The sequence below is a fragment of the Tinamus guttatus genome, unplaced genomic scaffold (assembly GCF_059628265.1).
Source record: "Tinamus guttatus ecotype Peru unplaced genomic scaffold, ASM5962826v1 Tinamus_guttatus_pri_ptg000027l, whole genome shotgun sequence".
NCBI lineage: Eukaryota > Metazoa > Chordata > Aves > Tinamiformes > Tinamidae > Tinamus > Tinamus guttatus.
The window spans coordinates 5,909,921-5,930,352 of record NW_028288561.1 but is presented as its reverse complement, the minus strand read 5'-3'; the positions used below and the strand labels follow the sequence as shown (position 1 = coordinate 5,930,352).

Genomic DNA, 20,432 nt, shown 5'->3' with positions numbered 1-20,432 from the left:
AAATAAAACTCTTCTACTCCCAGAGTAATCAAAATTTTGTAGTACGCAACTCCTGGCCAGCCAAACATATACATTTTATCAGTGTTGGGAAAATATTTTTTAAGTATTTTCAATGAGGCAATGAAGAACGTTAAACTATATAGAGAATAGACTGAAACCAAGACAGATATTTTTTTTTTTTTTTTTTTTTTTTTTTTTTTTTTACAAAAATACACTAAAGGAAGGAGAAAAGGAGACAAAGAAAAAATAGGCCTATTTTAGAAATCTTCCCAATTATTATTTTTTTTTTAAATCCATGAAAATGGTATAGTGCACTTTGGATTAAACATGCTGCTACTATGTTTTCATAGTTTTGCATGATTAAAAGGGGTTACATTTTCTGAATTTAAATCATGAACTGCAGAGTTGTTAACCTGTAAATTGCTCCAGAGTATTCCTTCAGCAATTACTATACATTTTTCCATTCAGGTAATTACAATTTAGAAAATATTTTAACACTAATACATTGGACACACTATTTAGTTCAAACAAGTTTTAAACTCCCATGAGATTTTAAATCAGCTTAATATGTGAAATCCTCTCAAGACTCACCTACATAAATGGTTCCCTTACTCTGCCTACAGGGAGTTTAGAGAGGGAGGGGGGAAGAATACAGTGTAAAAGCCATTAAAGTTGTTGTGGTTTTTTTTGTTTGTTTTTGTTTGTTTTTTTAAACACAAAAAGGCTGAAAGTATTATGAAGTATTATGCTGTTCCATGAGGATCAGCAATGTCTTTTAAAAGCCAAGTGTCTATATACTTATTAGGAACAATATTCATTTTCATTGTATTTCAAAGTTAAGTTTTATGTTGGAAAGCTGCAAGCAGCCCCCAAAGTCCTATTTCTGGCAACAGAAAGAAGGTGTCATAAATACATTTTAGATTTTGTCCTCATTTATTGCTTTGATTTTTTACAATTACTCTTGCTTACTTTTTCAATGAAGAAGGCAACTAAATCTCAACAAAATTAATCTGATCTTTAAATACATGACTTCATGTAAAAATATTTTACCAGGGTGATGTTTATGTTGTTTTTTAATCCTCTGTCTGGGAGAAGCAATTCTAAATCTAGTCTTCCAATGAAGCCACAAGTCTGCCTGGGCAATCAATCAGATCAATTCTTCCACTAATTCTTCAAGTTGCTAGTGCCTAGCACTAGCAATATCTAAATTACTGTAAACTTAGCTGCAAATGCAGCCATTCTGCAGCTTTGCCTGGTTACTAAATAAAAAGCTTTCATAAAAAAAAAAAAAAAAAAAAAAAAGAAAAAAGTTAGCTTAAATTGTTCAACCTAGTTTTTCAAGCCTCCTTCCCCCTCTCTGAAGTGTACCGCTTTGAAGGAAAATGAATGCATCAATATAGTAATTGATCTATAGTTCAAATAGTTCCAGTATTATATGGCTTTAATATTTCAATATGGTACCAAAAATATTTTTACTTATATGACCGCACGTGCTCACAGAAATTTTGAAAACTTGTAATAGGTATAACTATGACACAGCTTTAAATTGGTTCTGCTTTTTCACAACATACAGAACAGACATGACCTAATAATGAAAAACATGCAAACAAAAACACCCCCAAAACATGAATGGGTGTGGATATGTCTACCAAGTGCTTCCAAATAAAAGTTTAGTCTAGAAGCATATATAGTGCCAAAGCTGCAAAAAGTAGTGCTGGAGATCTAAGCCTCCAAGTGGTAGCAAGCAATATATTTTACACTGTAACCACTTCAACATTCCTACAATTGTTTCTGAAGTTTCTTATTTTTAAGGACAGCATTTTACATCAGAAAAAGATGACTTTTTTAATGCATCCTTCTCCTATGTTTTATGCAATTTTATCACAGGTACAGAGTTTAATACTCACAGTGTCCAAAGATTGCAAAGATTCTGTAACAGACCACTACAGGTTGAGAAGCTAACATTTTATGCTTTGTTCCCCCAAGTCTTTGAAGTACTGAACTGTACTGAGAGAGAGGAGGGCCAGGAGCTCCAATCCCCATGTAGTGCTACATACTGCTTAGAAATTTCACCTACATCCCTTCATGGGGAATAGCAACTCTACTAGATTTCATCATGTTTGTACCGTACTAATCTTTCATCTCTGTTCCAAATTCCTAACATCCCTTCACTGCTGTACTAAGTAACAAGGATATTATCTCTATTTATTTTATTAAAGTTACATAGTTTTCAAGGTTGTTAAAAGCTCTACCAGATACAGCATACCTTTCTGACAAGAAACTAGGGAAAAAAAAAAAAGAACCCAAAAGGTCCCTTTAAAAAAATTAGTGAAAAACATGATGATTTTCAGCTTTATGCAAGAATGCAACAGTATTTAAATATTTGGCAATCCAAAGTTAGTGATAATTAAATCCTCGATTGTTGAGTGATAGAATTTGTTAAAATTTACCTAGAAAAGCTGGTTTTTGCTATGAACAAAACCAGAGTAACTGGCTTAGAATGAAATCTAGTAACTAGATGTCCAGATGAGATGAGCTATTGGTTCAGTGATTTCAATATATGTCTGGACAGTCCGAGAAATTTCTATCGAAATAACCACCTGAGTACAGCCAATCTGGAGTCCCAGTATATGGGTTAGTACCTTGATGAAACCATCTGTAAAGAAAAAAGAAAAACCAATGAAAATGGTAAAAAACAGGGAGCAGTTATTAAAAGGGAAGGGGAGAATACCCTGCTCCTATCACAAGACATTGTAAAGAGATACTGATTTTTCTAAGAAAAAGCTTATTCTCTCTAGAGGTATTCAGAACTTTTCAAGTATGGCATTAAACCTCTGATGTAATGGTAACCACTCTCTAATTCATCTTTTTATATGAAGTCAAGAAGGTTTTTGAAATGGATTTTTAAATTGCTGTCTCATTCTAAGTATAAAGACTATATTGATTTTTTGATCATTTATCACATATAATCATTTTCCTTAAAAGAATGCCAAGCCTGTTCCACGATCCTTTGTTAACCTGCCCAAACAATAAAAATGGTTTGTGCTCTAGAGCTGTGCTTTGCACAGAATGTCAACAAATGCTCCGGTTTTGGCCATATTGACTGAGATCCAGTTTATGTTATCTAGAAGAGATTTTCAAAGGCATTAATGGGAATAAGTTTGTAGCTGTCCTCTCCAGCCTCTAGAAATAAAATGCTTTCTCTTCTGAATTTCACGGGATCATGGGAACATCCAAAAGTTCTCGCATTTGAAGGAAAGACCTGCACAAATTGGCCTTGTGTGTCCACTTCACTGCATAGCACTGGCATCTAGACAACCAACCATTTCCAAAAGCAGCAGCCAAATCACATTACTCCATGACACAGTCTGAGTGAGAAGTCACTTAAACGTGCTCTCAAAAAGCAATTTCTAAAGTAACCAAGCCAAAAAATACTGACCATCTGAAAGTAAAAAGCCCTGGAGGGCCACAACATGCTATTCAGCTGCCAAAAATTGGACTTGAAGTAGTTAAAGGGGAGTTGAGACTTAACACTTTATTCACTAACATAAAAAGATAACCTCTGTAAGAGAGAAAAAAAAAAAAAAAACCCACACAGTAAAACCCCAGCACACACACAGACACACACAGCATTGCCACAGTAGTTAAATCTTGATACCTGTCATAATTATTGTTGAGAAAATTCTGTCCAGGAGAAGTTAACAGCAATTTTGGCTTTCAGTGACAGTATGTAAAACACTCACCCAGTGAAAGTTTAAGTGACACTAGAAACTGTGCTGTCATGCAAGAAATCAAGCACACACTGTCTTGAATAAAAACATTTCAGGCAGTAAAACCACACCACATTAAATACGTGTCTCATTTCTTCCCCCCTTACCTCGTGTGCCACTCCACTTCGTCTTTTGCACGCTCCTTGCGAGCAGCTCTTTGCTTCTCTTCTAGCCTCTCCTTTTCCTTACTAGCCAGATCTAACAAAACATTTCAGTAAAAAATTATCAAAATAAAAACTTTAAAAAAAGCAGAAAACAGGGAAAAGACTGCAGAGAATCAGAATATGGTTCACTTAAACAAGAAAAGGCATTTGACAATCTCAGTCAACAAAACTAAAGCCATGACTTCAGAAGGGTTGAGATTACAAACAGAATGTAATCAGAAACTTTGGTGTTTTATCTCTTAGAAATACTGCACAAAGTGGGAGGGAAGGCAGGCTGAGCAAAATAAACAGTGTTTTTTTCATTATTTCACGATATGCTTTTGCTGACAAACTCCAGGGCAGAACACATCTGTTCTCCACACACTTTTCCCAGACAAATTCTAGAGCAACAAAGCATGTCTGACAGTTTCCACAAGTTACCAAACATGCAACTGCACTATAATGCAGCACAGTAGTTTTTGGAATCCATCTCGCACACCTCTATTCTCCCAGACTTTTCAGGGAGAAAGATTTTTATATATTGTTCACAAGTACGCTCATTAGAGCAGGATGAAAAAGATAGAGTTACAGGAACTTTGGGAATGAGAACAGAACTGCAGATACAGTCATCTCTCAATCTTAATAATACAAAAATATTTCCTCCAACAAACACATACCCATGTTTCCATCTTCCATGTTTCTGATATCTGGACGCAGTCGACAGTCAGTAGGAGCTAGTATTGCTTCCATACCCTTTTCTAGCTCATTGAGACTCACAGCAAAACTGGTAAAATTGTACATCTTAAAGGGGAATTAAAGATAATATGCAAGTTATTTTGGCAAAGTAGCACTGGACTCCCTACACCAAATTGATACACCAAAATTCCCAAGAGTAACCACCTAGTCAGAACTGCTCCTCCAAGCTATCCCCAAAGTAGCATTTGGCTCATATAAAAGTCCTCACACCTACATTTTTTTAAGCAGTCTTTGCTTTAGAGGACCATGATAGATTTTTCTCCATATCTGACCATTTAATAACATGACTTTTATAAAAGAAAAGCCTAAAACTAAAGAACAAGTTTTCTCAAGAAAGTATGCATTCTTTGCTTTCAGAAGACAATACTCTGGACTTTTTCAAGACAATAGTTGGGTCATATTATAACTTTGCTGCTGCAGCAAAGATCGCCCAAGCAGTAGGCTTAACAGGGCTTGCCTTGAACACTACTCATGTTCGCTTGGAAGAGCCACTTGTGATGGGAATGCTCAACTTGATTGGAACAGTTACCTGTGACGAGTTTGGTGGCCTGCAATTTATTCTCCAAAGCAATTTACTGCCTGGTATGAACTGCACTGTGTCTTGAACCTCTGGCATATCATCGGCCTCATCATTATCAGATTTAATAACATCTTCACTCTGAAACAGAGATAACATTTGGCAGAGAAAACAGGGAAATCATCTAGAGTTCTACCAAGTGACTTCTTAAGAATCTGTTAAGATTCAAAAGACTCCAGTATTTCTGTCTTACCCCTTACATTTGCTTTTCCTCACTCTGTATACTGTTCCTGTCATTTTCATTTTAATATCTTGCTGCTACTATCACTGAATATTCTCTCACCATACCTATGTGCAACTTCACTTTCTGTTTAAAAACAAGAGGTAGTAAATTCATGTTTTTCAGGAATCTTCTAGCTTCCCTTCTTCCCCAATCCCACAGCTTAATTTTGTGCACATAACTATTACTTCCTCAGGTTGGAAGGAGTCAGTACTTTAACATCCACAGTGGCACAGAAAAGTTAATGAATAGGACCATGTCTCCTCTTGGTTAATGCATCATCACTTGCAAAAAAAAGTTGATAATTAAAAAACATACATGCTCATGACCTTTTGCAGTCTTTGTTTTTCTATTAGCAACCATTATCACTGCCAGTTTCCTCACTGTGAAGCTTTGTACTTAAGTTTATAAATAGCATATTTCTAAGTTCCTTTGTACTCAGACCAGTGATGCACTGTTATTATATACAGAAAATCAAGAGGGGTATTCTTCAAAAGGCTCCTCTCAGCACACCAAGTCACAGCAGCCCTATTCCAGACTCTGTTTAGCTGCACATAATAAAAGGACAACAAAAGAGTTCATTTACAGCTCATCTGTGAGGGGTGCAGGGATCTCTCATGCTCTCAAGCACGGGAAGTCTTGCCTTTTTATCAGCCATCCTTCTAAATCTGTGAGGACCTTTAGGCCTGCCAATGATGTCCTTGTAACTTACATTTCTACAGTCTGCTCAGCTGCTGACATTGGAATAAAAATTTCACCGGGGCTTTCAACGATCAAGTGAATCTCTTGCAGAACCCTCTGACATTACAGCAGGGTGACATTCAGCTGCTGGTCTTACCTCTACCTTCATTATTCTTTTCTTGGAGTGAGCTGTCACCTCACACTGCTACTATTCTTAGTGCCTCCAGGGAGGCAAAATAACTATCTATTCTAGGGAATTAAATATTTAAGAACACCTGACCAATTTTATCCCTCTCTACCTAAGAAAAGCTGCCTTTCCCCTACCAGGGCTCACACCCCAGCCAGGGTTATACAGATTCACACATGCGCTGCCTGAGCTGTACTGAGAATTCCACGACTGCTCTTAAAAGGAAGAAATATTTCCCAGGGCTCCGGCCAGCATTCCCAGGCTCAGTGCTACAAGGAAGTTGGATGAATGTCAGCAGTAGCAGTTTCACAAATCCGGACCACAGCTTAAGTTTTCCATAGGAGCAGAAATGGGAAGAAGAGTTTTACTTTAGCACCTTGCTGTTTTATTTCACTGCTTGTTCCACTGATCTCAAGCAATTCTGTGATAGTTTTTTCCATTTTAGGAAAAAATACAGCCTGGTTCTGGAACGTTTGGAGGAAAGAAAGACAGCACAGAACACAAACACAGCAGAAAATAACATCTTCCTCGTAAAGCCAAGAGGCAGGCAGGGCACGTACGAGGCCTGTCTGCACAGGAGCAGAGCAGACAACACAAGCTGCAGCACCAGATGCTTTTTGATCTGGTTGAACAGCAAAGACCACAGATCACCCGGCAGCTTCCTCAGCCTACCTGAAAACCTTTCCTGCATATTTGGTTCTTGTCATCGGCCTGATCTACAGGAGAACTTGACTGCCTCAGGACATGGACTGCTAAATTGTAGATGTTCAGAGGATTCCAGCATAAGAAACTACTAAAAGCCATGACAACCAGAAGGGAAGTTTGGGACAAATTCCTAAAGTGATGATGACAGTTTTCTTCCTTCTCCGTCTCATTTGTGATATGTCATTTATTTTATCCAAAAATACCCTATTAAGCAGGCCCAGTTTTACATGCTGGAAGATGGTTCCATACAGTTCAGATTCTAATTTCAAATCATTTTTTTTGAGTATTCATTTTTTAAAAAGACCCTTTCAGACTATTTTCCACATCAAAATCTGGTTTACTGTTAGATAGTTCCCCATCTAAATATAAATTCAACAGGAAGGAAGGAAATAATTGATTTTCATAAACTGAACAGATTTTTTTTTTTTTTAAAGTCAAAATAAATGTCTGTACCATGACAGAATCCAGAGCCAAAAAACAAGGCCTATTGTTGTTGCTCTAGTTTCTTCTCATGTAAGTGCTTCCCATTCCCACTCCAAGCTTGAGCCTCTTAAACTAAAGCTATTCATTAACTTTATACTATCATTTTCATTTTGAACAAGCAAGCGGAGTCTGCAAGAGCTCTGTTGATATCTGGAAACCCAGCAGCCCTCTGCTGAATCTTCCTACATTTTGCATTTTTCATAAAGCACCATGTTTTAATGGTGCTTAAGTGAACTTTGCAACTAAAGTGAACAAGACAGTCCACTTAGAAGAGAAGAAAAAAAGTTTCCAGACATTCTTGCTGTCAAGCCTACATGAAAAATTCTAAAATATGATGTCAACAAAACAAACCTAAACAAACAAAAAAGCAGAATTGCATTCTTGCTTTCAAACCCCAAATCCTGGAATTTTCATGTCTGGAGCTGGCAACAGAGCCACTTTCCCTATTCAAGGACAGAACAACTTCAACTTGGGAGTTGATATTTGATGACTTCTTCAACAAATCCATTAGCAAATTCTATTTCTGTGAGCTCTCTAAATACCAGCAGCTCTCCCTAAAGTCAACACCAGTTCAAAGTGCACTGCCTTCTCATACGTCTGACACTGCACCGCCTCAAATACAGTCTGGTTTAACCCTTCACTCCCCACCACCTCCCTATTTTTGTGAAGATTATATTGTTACAGGGAGATATTTGTTTCATTTCCCCTTATGTCTTACCTGCTTTGGTTTCTTCTGCTCACCACCTCTCCTTTCATTCTTTTTGTAAGCTTCATATGTGGTGGGATCAGTGCACCATAAGCATTCTGTCCACTTGCCATAAATCACACACAGCTTCTTTTTACTGTAATTAAATAAGTAAAAGAGAGACTCAGCTTTTGCTTTTTTACTTCTACAAAGCCTTCGAAGCTAAAGTCATGCAAATTCTCGTCCTTATTGAATACAAAGATTCCTACTTGGTTGTGTTTTATTTTTCCTTGCAGATTTTTGAGAAAATTTGACTAATACCAGGAAAAGGGTTCAACTTCTTCCAGTTTTGTTGACATTCAGTCCTGCATAACATATCTTCACAAGTTAGTCATACATTTTTGTCAATTAAAATATGAGTATGGGTGCAAAGAATCCAGCAGTTTAAGACAGAGAGACCCAGAGCCACATGACAGGCTTTATCCTCATTAAAATTTTCTAACTTCCATATTCTCAGTATTTGAAACTAAAGACTGGAATTGTGAAGATAATAATAATGTAAATAAGTCAGTTGCAACCACTATGTATTTTCCCCTCTGTTTCAAATCACCGGACTTAAGAGTTTTCCTAATACGTGCTGAGAAGTCACTATTAAACTACTGAAAATCAAGGAATTTAATCACAGAATCACAGAGAACAGAAATGGTTACACTGCTGGAAACTTTGCATCCACACTGGTTGCGGTCACCATGCCAGTGCTAAAGAAATGTCATAGGGCTCAGAAACACAAAAGTAACAAGGCTTTTATCACTCACTTTTTGTCCTGAATGTATCCCTCTACTTTGTGGAGCTCTTTCCCAAACAATCCACATGGTTTAAAATTAAGGACACATTTATCACCAGTACTGTAAAAGAAACAAGAAATAATTTTAAAAACAGAGACTTTGAACATAATAAAACAAAACTCCCATGCAATCTCCTACACACACTAGTATGTTTGCCTTCTTTATCTGCACTTCATTTAGATTTTTTTCTATGGTTTCTATGGTTAACAGGGAGGCAGCAGAGTTGTTATTATTATTAGTTATTGTCTTTTACCTACAGTTGATTATCTGGCAAGAGCATTAAAAGGCACACAAAATTCAGAGTTACACAAAACTAAAAGTGACCAGCATGAAAACAATATGGCCATAATGATATCAAAAGTTTATGACAGTCAACTGAAAATATGAGATAAAACTGAATTTTGTGTATATCTAAAATTTACTGAAGACATTAGGAATAAAATGAATGCAGTCCTGCAGACTGCCTAGTCACAACAGTAACATCATACTTCAAATTAATATCTATTCACAACTATTTTTTTTTTTTTTTAAACAAAATACACAGAAGTTATATGAATGACCAGCATAGGAAAACTAAGCTAAGCGTACTCAAAAATTCTCTCTAAATTGCACTTGTCAGAAATTCTGAGTTAAGATTTCACAAACATAGCCTGTGGTGTATTTCATTATCTTTCTCACATCAACCTGCATACGTGTATAGATTATCTCTGCCTGAAACTCTCCAAGTTTCTGCCAGGCATAGAGCATACAGAAACCTCCCTGGCTCCTTTATGGCAATATAACTGAAACACCTGTAGATCTGACCTTGTGAGAAGTATCAAAATGGCAGGCTGATTGGATTAAGGCTCCCATTTATTGACCCAAAATACAGAGGCAGAACTAGAACAGTTTTCACAATTTTCTCTCCCTCGTCATTACAGGAGGCATTTTCTCCTTTATTTTATATAACATAAAAGCCTATATATGGGCAGTTGGCAGGGCAACTGACACTATAAATTCACACTATTCTACTTTTCTGCCATTTTTCTGTGTTGTACCCCCTCACTTAAGACATCCTCTGTTATGAAAATTGCAAGGAACACAAAGAAGGTCCATGGCAATCCTCCAGCAATTATTCCCATTTTATTATTTTGGGATTAAATAAAGTTTAAATTCTCTGTCAATGGGGCTGAATTTGCATAGGCACTCACATAAATCTAAGTCTTTGTATTCCATATGCCATATAGGTTATTACATTTTTATGTCATTATAATACTATGCATATCATTATAATACTATGAAGAGTCCAATGAAGAGTAAATATTTGTCAGAATAAAGAAAAGTATCTGACAAAAATCAAAGTTTTCTGTAACAAACTTGAAAATGTCCACGCAGTGGTCCCTACAAACCAACCCTCAGTTTCATGGTTAGCGTTACCTGTGATTTACAATTTCTACTGTTCCATACTGTTCTAGCCACAGTTTACCAATAATTACATTATGTACACAACACGTTGGATTTGTCCATGTGTAAGCTTCATTATGCCTGTAACGAAAGCAGAAAAACAAGTCTATTTCTGGTACTTGAGATAGAAGGTAAGCCCGTTTTCTATCGTATTTGTGGCAGGACAAAGTGTTTACCACTCCTGTGAGCAGCAGGGAGTTAACTTCAAAATAGAAGAGGCAGACTTTTCTGTAGAAACCAGCAGCATGTTATATCTAAATAGAACAATATCCTCCCTTAAACTTTCCACTTCTCATAGAGCAGAAATACTAAGTTTTAGAATTGCTGTTTTTGATTATAAACTCCAGCCCAACAAAAACAGTACTACAGGAATGCACCATTTCCATTTGCACCTCTGAAGTCATACATGATATACCAAAATGTTCCAAGAAAAGCAGGAATGATGAAATACTGCATGAAGTCTGCTATCCCACAAAGACCTCTGTTACAAACCTTTACCATAATGCAGAGAGTGCTTCTTTGTGACAAGTAGTTCAGCCTTCACGACTGAAAATGCGTACCTGGGAAGTATAAAGATTCTCAGTGCCACAAGGGCACAAACCAACTTACAGAAAGCAGTGTAAGTTTTAAGAGATGTTAACTGATCAGAAAGAAGTCTAGAAGTAATCTGCAAAGGCACCTGTGATTTTATTAGGAAGGTGACCATCCACAAGAAAAAAAAAAAAGTGTTAAATAGGCAATTGAAATCCTGATGAATTCCTAAGGTTTCCTAGTAGCACAGAGCAACTATGCTGAAGTGATGCTTTTCACAGAAACACATAGATACGTTTTCAAATGTTCAGAACCAACTATGAAATTTAAAAGTACAATGGGCTTGAATGGCTTGGTAATAGGATTTTAGCTCTTTATTCAAATTTTATATGCCTTCAAGGAACTGGTTTTCAGTAGCATTCAATCTAAGAAATGTTAATTTTCATAGTAGAAAAGCAGGGTTTAATTGCTGCAGCTGTGCAAGCATGACATACCTCCAGCAAATGAGCTCTGAAATTAAGCACTGAACAATAACTTGTAAATAAACCTCTGCAATTCCTTTGACAAGAGGTTTTCAGAAACTCGTCTATGAAGAACTAACAGCACGTCATCTATTTTTATACAACTAAGTGTTAAGGAGAGAAGCATAAAAATATTACCTTCCCCCCACCCTACCCCGCCTCATACTCACTTTAGCAGCTCCAAAGTAATTGTTCCCCGAGGCTCAGCTTCTATACTCTTTCCCCAAAATTTTAGTTTGGGGTAGATTGATCCATGGAAAACAAAGTCCTTATTGAGGCCTTCAGAATAAAATGCACTAATAGGCGGGTGATGGCTGACTTGCTCAGATATAAACCTAAAACCTAAATCCTCCCTTAAGAAAACAAACAAACAAAGAAGAAGCATTAAAAGATTAATCAACATCATCTTTTTTCCCTTTTTTCTCACCAGTCTTACAGCGGGGAAAAAAAAAAAAAAAAAGAAAAAGAAACGCACATGCTTATGAGCCAATTCCATGGCACATGAATAACAAAATGAAGAAAACTATATTCCATGAATATCTTCCCTCTTGCACCCCAAAACAATCCACAGTCAACTCTTAAATGACTTTTACCCATAAAGGCATCTGAATGTATTTAAATAACTGTTGAAAATTCTGAAGCTACTTGGGCAGCAGTAGATCTTAATGAGAGTCATTTTTTCCACAGAATATATACAACTAGTTTAAGCAGACTGGAAGTCTCTCAACTTAAATCTTGTACCTGACATGATCAACAGAACACTTAAAATTTCTCCTAACCAAATACTAATGGTTAATTAATGTGTCTCAGACCACTACAGGCCATTTTTTCCTCTTAATAATTCAAAGAAAAGTCTACCTAAACACAGAAATAAAAAAAATAGTTTATAACAACTTCTCAAAGATTTTGTGTTACTGTGGAGAGAAAAAAAAATAGCTGTACTTTAGAAATGTGTTTTGAAGTTTTTTTAATTCACTGCATAAACCACCAAGCTGGCATCACAGTTTGTTAACAACACAAATGGTTCCCAATTTAAAGCAATTATTACCTTGTTAATTCATAGGTTTCTCCTAGAAGTGGGTTAAAGGGTTTGCCAGTTCTCTCCCACTGAGAAGCTACAGCAGAAACTGCAAAAGCAGCTACAGCCTAAAAGCGAACGAGAATAGATGAGAAGAGTACATTAAAAGTACAACTTTTGCATATTATATCTACATATTACCATATTTTGCTATTTGTCCAAAACAAAGGAACTAAATATTGCTTAAGGTTAAAACATTTGTGAGTCATAAGATTTAAATAATATAGAACTGGGGAAAGAGATGCAATTCATAACCATCTCATTTCCAAAATGTGTCCTGGGAACAGGGGCTTGCTTTTCTAAGTACTAGTCAAGCATCATTTCTAATGCAGATGGGATGATTCTTGAATCCTACTAGCAGGCACAAATGACATTTAGAAGCTCTCACAGGCTGGTAAGTAGGGGTATGTGTTATACAAACACAGAATACAACATGTACACTCCAATTTCTCTTAACTAAAATAGACCTAGGAGCAATACCTTAACATAACACCCTAACATACACTGGCTTTGTGCCATCATGTCCAATTCCTTAATGTAAGACTAGTCAGATATTATATTCACTTTGAAGAACCACCAAAGAATGGTAAAGTTTCTCCATATCACAACAATTTTCATCTGTTCATTTAAAAAGCACGGAGTCACTCAACAAATCAATTTACAGGAATTTAAATGCAAGACCTCATCTTCACAAGACACACACAAACACAAGAACATTATGGTTAAGCAGTACTGAAAAGGCTGAGGACCTTGGACATGGTCATTCGAGGCACTCTCCTGCACTAGACTTTTGCCTCAGTATCCATGAGAGCATCAAGTGTGGAAGTGACCCAAGCATCTGATACCAGGCACTATGAAATAAGAAACTTGTCTGAAAGGACAATACGGGGATTCTTATGACTAGCCCCAGAGGGTGCAATGCGCTCCACTGAAACACTGTCTTAAAGAAAAGACTCTGGAAGAGGAATATTTCCCAAGCTAATCAGGAGGAGGAAGCTGGTACATACCTGCATTCTTTCCAGGGGATCTGCTTGACTACAAGCCTTATTAATGAGGTATATATGTTCCATATACTCTGTTATCCGTTGAAGGAAACTCAATGGTTCATTGAAGACAATGGGCATTGTAATTTTAGACAGCTCCTAGATGACAAAAGCAAAAGCTCATTTCCTAGTCACAACTCTAAGTTATCCAACAGCAAGAAGTAAGCAAACAATTCCATTTACTAAACAGACACTGAGATTTAAAGAGTTGCAGTTTACAATGCAACCTACAAATGAAAAAACCAAAAGCTTCCTACAAACCTCCCTACAAATGAAGAATGCATCAGGGATTATTCTGTGTCAAGGTTTTAAACAATAAAGATAAGCAGCTGAAGCTAGCATGGAACAGCACTGTTCATCCAAATTAACTTACCAGTCCAATGCACTTTTTTAATATGCTCCACACACTAAAATCACTTCTAGAAAACATTGGTGCAGGTAATGATGTCCTGTAATAGGAAGAAAACAACAACTATCACTATCAGTCCCTTAAATGAAAGGATGTATTCATTTGTAGATCTGGGAGTACTTCACAAAAGCAGCACACTATTGCTCTATAACTGACAGAAGAGGCACAGCAGGTGAAATATCCTTTGGATTTCAGAAAAATGACCTCTTCCAGTGGTAAAAGTTCTCAAGGCCCCCCAGAGTGAGCTAGCACTTTCATTTCTTTATTATGCATTACTATGTGTTTACCTGTGTCTCTTAATGCCATTTTCTTGAATCTCTGTCTCTCCATTATGTTTTCCAGTCCTACTGCTTTGGCGTGTATCTAGATCAAGCATTTCTGCAGCTTTATGATTCGCTTCTGAAAAGTCCCCTGAAGAATTGTCAGAATCAAAGCCTGTTTAAAAAAAATACAACAATAGTTTTCCTAGGAACCTGATTACTCCCACGGATTGTCAGTCAAATTTTGTGACTCTCATAGCAGAAGTACACTCATACCAGGTTATTTTACTTTGAAAATATCAGAGCAAAGAGCCTTTAGTAAGTGACCTAATTTCCAAGAGTATTTAGAGCCAAGTATCACATTAGAATCAAGCACCCTCAACTACTTTTTTATGCTGCTGAATATAAAACCATTTTAAAATCTTATGAGTTCTTCAATACTCCTAATCAGATTAGCTATATTTTCTCCAGAGCTGCAGTGTGACTACAACAATTTTGTTCGCTTACATTTAATTTTCCCCCAACACCTTAAAAAAATCCAAAAAGAAAAAAGTATGCTTATGGCTACTCATACTGCTAACAAACTTCTGTTACTCTAGTATTCTGGTTAAGATACCTCATTTCTTTTTTTGCCATCCATTTGTACAAAGGCACCTAATACTTTCTTAATGGCTACAGCAGGAAACTGTGAAAAATCAAGATGAATCATTCATTGAGCTCCACAAGTGACCCAAAGTATGACCTGAAGTAAGTGGCCCCATTTCCTACAACTTAACTGCATCCACTTGCAAAGTGGGAATATCCTGGGGAAAAAAAAAAAAAAAAAAAGCTACTGGAAATACTGTTGGAGCCAAACACTAGTACCCAAAATAAAAACATGCCTTGAATAACTTTAATTACCAAAGAAGTTAAAATCCACAGGAATCTACAGAAACACTGGCCTCTATGGTCAAACTACTACTCATTTTTCAGCAACGATTTTTCTTGCATCCACTTTTAAATAAGAAGATTGTGAAAATGTGTGTGTGCATATCTAAAGAACAATTGGATTCTGTACATTGAAATTAATGATTACTAGCACAGATTCCTCAAACATTTACATGCATAAGAAAAAGAAACAAAGCAAGCAGCTTCAGATTCCTCAAGTCTAAGACTAGTTCTAAGGATCTAGAGACTAAATCCTCAAGTTTAAAATCCAAGAAAAGAGAAGCTTCTCTCAAAATCCAGACTAAAACACAGACTGAAGTTCTCAACCATCACATTTTTGGTACCTGAGTATGAAAAACAGGGTTTTGTGTAAACATACAGGTATCCAACTCCAGCCAGTAATAACAGGACAAGACGACATCAAATATTCGGTCACACCTCTCTGTCTACCTTGATCTCCCTGGGAAAATTACTTGAATTCAACACTGAAAGAAAGGCTGCAAAGCAGCTTCATCCTTTACTGAAGAGATGGGCATGAGCTAAACCCAGGACAAAAAAAAAAAAAAAACACCACCACCACACACACAGGAAAAAAAAAAATACAATATCAAACACATAGCAAAGGAGCAAAGCAAATTGTGTGTCTGATTCTGCAGCTGGCAGAGCTACTTTGAAACCGTTTTTGTAGAAGCCTCTCCAACCTGATAAGAAGAAACTAAAGTTCAAGTAAATATACACGCATTTCACACAAATATTAGCCTAGTAAAAAGTATCCTCAGTATAGTGCTTAGATTTTATGAGAGCGTTCAGAATGAAAAAGCTGAAATTTTAGAAGGTATAAAAGCTATATCAATAATCTTCAAAACTCAGAAGGAAGTATCATTGATATTATCTTATTTGGTAAACTGCATGTCTAAAGGGTGATGTAATATATTAATCTCTCCCCTACATTTTGATGTCACAAGCATATAATTATATAGCAATAACCACACCTTAGCAGGTCTTCATAGTTAATTGGAAAGAATGATAGTTACCCTTGCTCAGGTCATTAAAATGAAGACTACCCTGAAACACTTGTCTTAAAAAAAAAAAATATATATATATATATATATATATGTATGTATCTATCTTTAGCCAAACCACAATAAAAGAATATTTATTATTTAAAATTGAGTTTCTAATTATATAGTAGCCTTTTACCGATACCTGTTACAAGGAGATGGAAAAGGCAAGTACTATATCACACAATAATAGAACTTCTTAGTCTAACTGGCGAAATGGGAAAAACAAACAAACAAAAAAGAGATGAGCTTTCAGGCACATGTGTCCTCACCCAGAAAGCTGATACGCATGGCATAACATTAGCAGGTTCTTCAAAGAGCTAAACACACCTAAATGCAAAAGGAAAGTTTCATAAAAGGAAAAGTCAACCGACTTATAGAGGAATGGTCATGAAAAACACCACCAGAACTGCAGCCTCCACAGTGTGCCCCCAGCCTGGCAAATTCTATGAAACAGCCCTATCTTTAGCTATAATAGTTACATTTCTCTGTGATTATTCAGTGTACAAAAAAATTAAACCCTGCTCCAAAACAAAAAGATTCATCAGAAATGTTAGCCCTCTTTGTCAGAGGATATCTTTACCCAGTTATATTTTTTCTTTTTCCCCCTTTTTTTTTTTCTAAATTAAGACTCACAGCTATGTAATCACTTTCAACAGCTGTGACAGCTAGTTTGTCTACTACAATCCAAAGGAGTAAGTTATAGAAGTTGCTTGTTGAGAAAATTCAAGGTGTTATACTTCTACAAAGAGTTATCTATAGGATATTCTTCACAGAGGAATTACTGAACCAGAAAAAAAAAAGCCCAGGGAAATGTTCTGTTGCAGTCCAAGTTGCAAAAAAAAAAAAAAAAAATGTCTCCAGTTGTCATTAAAATCTTGAACTTTTAGGACTGAGTAGGTAAGTTCTACCTACAGGCCAGGTTTTGTAATGAAAATCCCCGGGGAATAAGGACAAAAATGGGTATTTAAAAGGCAGGGCAACCACATACTGAAAGACATAGTTTTAACAATTGGCTAAAGCAAAAGTCCCAACTTATCTGTGTTAAGGAGAAATGAAAGCTCTTAAAAAGCCTTAAATTTGCAAAGTCATTTATAGAGCATATACTTAACTTGGGTGCCAACATTAACATATTTCAAGAGCTTAAAGAAAAAATGACTTGCCAGTAACTCTAGTTTTCGTAGCCTTCCTCTTGCCCATCCTGCAAACGAACTACGTCCACTCAGACTACGCTCTGCGTCCACCTACGAGGCCACGAGGAGGCCCAATATTCTGAGTCACAAGGACACGAGACCGCCCCTTTCATAGGCTGCCAACAACTTCCTTAAACACTAATTAAAACTTGTCACTCAAAACACAAAGGGGATGAAAATAGCCGAGCACCAAAAACCTACAGACCTAGAATGAGAAGCAAGATTAGGGAGGATGCAGGAAATGTAGATCACATGTATCATGAGGCCTTTTCTTTGCCAGAAGTCCCACTTTTCTCCTCTTTCCAATGAGGTCAGTCCTCTCAACATGTAGTTGTATCAAGCTCTTTCCAATAGGAGGCAGGCCGTCCTGTCACAAGGTTTGCATTACTTAAACCCCATGCCAGAATGTCCTGATTCGGTCAGATCCCAATCTTATGAAAACATATGAATTTGGCAGCAAACACCTCATTTCATCCACCCCCAGAGGAAGGAATGGACTACAGGGAGCAATCATCAGGCAGTAGGGAGCAGAAGAGCATCATGTTCACAGACGCGCCAGGCCAGATTAGCCTCACGGACACAAACAGCAGATTCCAGGGAACTGCAGGCTAATATTCCAAAAAATCAAAATAATACGATTATTTTGAAAAACAGGATATTATCCCAGTAATTAGCCAAGCATTTTGCTGTTCTGTCACAAACCTTTCACAAAGTATTTCAACAAACAAATATCTGGTAGAATTAAATAAAAAATATGGCATGCAGCCTCTAACAAGTCCACAATAAGATTAATAAACCCAGGATGACACAGAGCAGAAGGAATTTCTCTAAGCAACATGCTCCCTGCACAGTATTTAGAAAAAATATGAATTCTAAGAATTTACAAGTTTACCTAATCTAATCTCAGAAAAGACTGTTCTTGTGAACACAGTAAATGTTATGCAGAATCAACTGCCACCACCATTAAGATTTCCCAACAGATTCCCAAGGTAAGAATTCATTCATGGAGAGAGATATCACATATCCAACTAGTCAGCAAAGTAATAAACTTTGAACATAAAGAAACTCCATGGCAACTATTCACCATTCACAGGCTCAAGCAAAAAATTCATCACTACATGACACAGTCCATCCTGAATGCTTAGAAGTGCCATCATCATCCAGTCAGGGCAAAATCATCTGCCAGGAAGATGTTTTCCAAGCACACAGCATGCAATTCCACTATATGAGCTTGTCTTTGGAATGTGACAGGGATAGTGTCAAAAATAGAAAAAAAAAAAATCCATCCCAAAGAACAAGTTTCCTTAGGACAGATTCATGTCCTAGAATGGATGTTATTAAACAGTAACTACAGACAACTGTAGTTACTTCAGGTTTCAAATGATTACCAGTAACATCCTAAAAACATCCATGGAGATTTCCAGTTTTTAACAGAACCACTATTTGGATTTTACAGAGGAATTTGGAGCACACGCTCCAAATATCACTGCTAGCTAGCAGGAATGCAATCCAAATCTCCTTTTTCTCTCAGTGGGGGATTTTTGAGAGTCCTGTACACCATTCTATAAATCAATTTGTTTCACCTGCCCCTCCGTTAACTCCTCTGAGGAATTTCAAACCAACAACCTAAGTCCATCTTACCCACTTGTACCTGACATACTACTTTTATTACCTAAATGTTAATGCTTCCTATTATTCCCTAAATGTTAATGCGTCCTATTACTCCCCTTCCATTCGCCTGATTCTAAGCTAAGGGCTCTGCATGCACTATTGCCAGCATTTCCCATTCTACCTCTATTGCAGATTTTCTAAGGAGATATTTAAGTAGAGGAATTTTAAGTTGTTTCAAATTTTTGAAAGGATTTTTTTATTATTAAAATGCCTTAAGCATTTCATTTCACCCCTAAAATCATGCAAGACTCTCATGAATAACCATTGGTCCCTATCAGTTCAAGGGAAAATACTATTGACATGTTGCTCAAATGTGAAGTGATTCATGTTCACTTTTCTAGAGACAACACTTATGGCTCCCCATCTTGAAAGCATATTTTCATAACAATTTGCTTCTGACCAAAGTTCTACTTCAGTTCTTTGGGACAATTTTTCCATTAAAATGAAAATAGATAGCAAGAATCTATAGAAGATGATCCACCTTTCAAAGTGTTTTAGCGGCATCGCCTCAAGCTCCTTTTAAATAGCCTACATTTTACAGAAAATGAAAGACAGACATTAATGCTAAAGAACTAATCATATTACCTGTGATAACAAAGCGATAACCAGAATATTCATTTAAAAGCAAACAAAAAAAAGAAAGCAAACACGACTGAACTGTTTTCCTTCTTCTGAAAATAAAAAGGTCATAGCTAGGGCATTTTATTTCTTATTTATTCTTAACAGAAAGAGATTCCTATCCCCTCACCACAAACACAATAGAGTCTGTAATTTTTTTCAGCATTGCACCCATCACTCACCCGTAACGGCATCATAAAACTCTTCTTCACTGTTCATCCTTCAGCACAAAATCTCTGTACAGCCAATCCAGCTTCCTCTAATGCATCGTTGAGCTTGATTTAAAAATTAAGTATTCTTGTGTCTTGAGATCTTTGTTTGCAAATGCCAAGCTGTTTCAAATGATCTATTTGACAAGACAGGGAAAAAAGAATTAGCACCTTCCATACTTCTTACGCACACACACGCTTTACATTAATTATCCCATTTCTTCCCACAGCAAAAGAAAGCTGCACTCTTGGATTGATGCATTCACGGTAAATAGTCTTTAAACCAAAGTAATCCTGAAGTTGACACTACCTCCCACACAAAGTGAAAAAAAAAATTAATGTATTAGGTCACAGTTGTTTTCTGTGTGTAAATAAATACATCATATATGTTATTGTTAAATATAATTTGCATGCCA

General features: G+C 36.6%; 1 protein-coding gene across 2 annotated transcripts; it reads right to left on the bottom strand.

The window, feature by feature from the left end:
• Positions 1–2,332: 2,332 nt before the first annotated feature.
• Positions 2,333–20,153, bottom strand: OSBPL2 (oxysterol binding protein like 2). Of its 2 annotated transcripts, none has more exons than XM_010219687.2 (13): positions 19,990–20,153; positions 14,365–14,512; positions 14,042–14,117; positions 13,633–13,767; positions 12,596–12,693; positions 11,718–11,900; positions 10,469–10,576; positions 9,023–9,112; positions 8,241–8,364; positions 5,199–5,327; positions 4,591–4,714; positions 3,878–3,968; positions 2,333–2,656 (listed from the first exon to the last, which is right to left on the bottom strand). In XM_010219687.2, the coding sequence occupies exons 1-13, from the start codon at positions 20,024–20,026 to the stop codon at positions 2,554–2,556; spliced, it is 1,446 nt and encodes a 481-aa protein (XP_010217989.1). In that variant the 5' UTR covers positions 20,027–20,153; the 3' UTR covers positions 2,333–2,553. The 2 variants fall into 2 exon arrangements, with proteins under 2 accessions (XP_010217989.1, XP_088385160.1); XM_088529034.1 differs by having other exon boundaries at positions 5,199–5,334; positions 8,242–8,364.
• Positions 20,154–20,432: the final 279 nt, after the last annotated feature.

Coding starts and splice junctions, on each gene's coding strand:
- OSBPL2 (XM_088529034.1), bottom strand. CDS start 20,026: ATGAACAGTGAAGAAGAGTTTTATGATGCCGTTACGG. Junction 13,768..14,041: donor TAAAAAAGTGCATTGGACTG/GTAAGTTAATTT, acceptor TTTGTCATCTAG/GAGCTGTCTAAAATTACAAT. Junction 3,969..4,590: donor CATGGAAGATGGAAACATGG/GTATGTGTTTGT, acceptor ATGTTTTGTTAG/ATCTGGCTAGTAAGGAAAAG.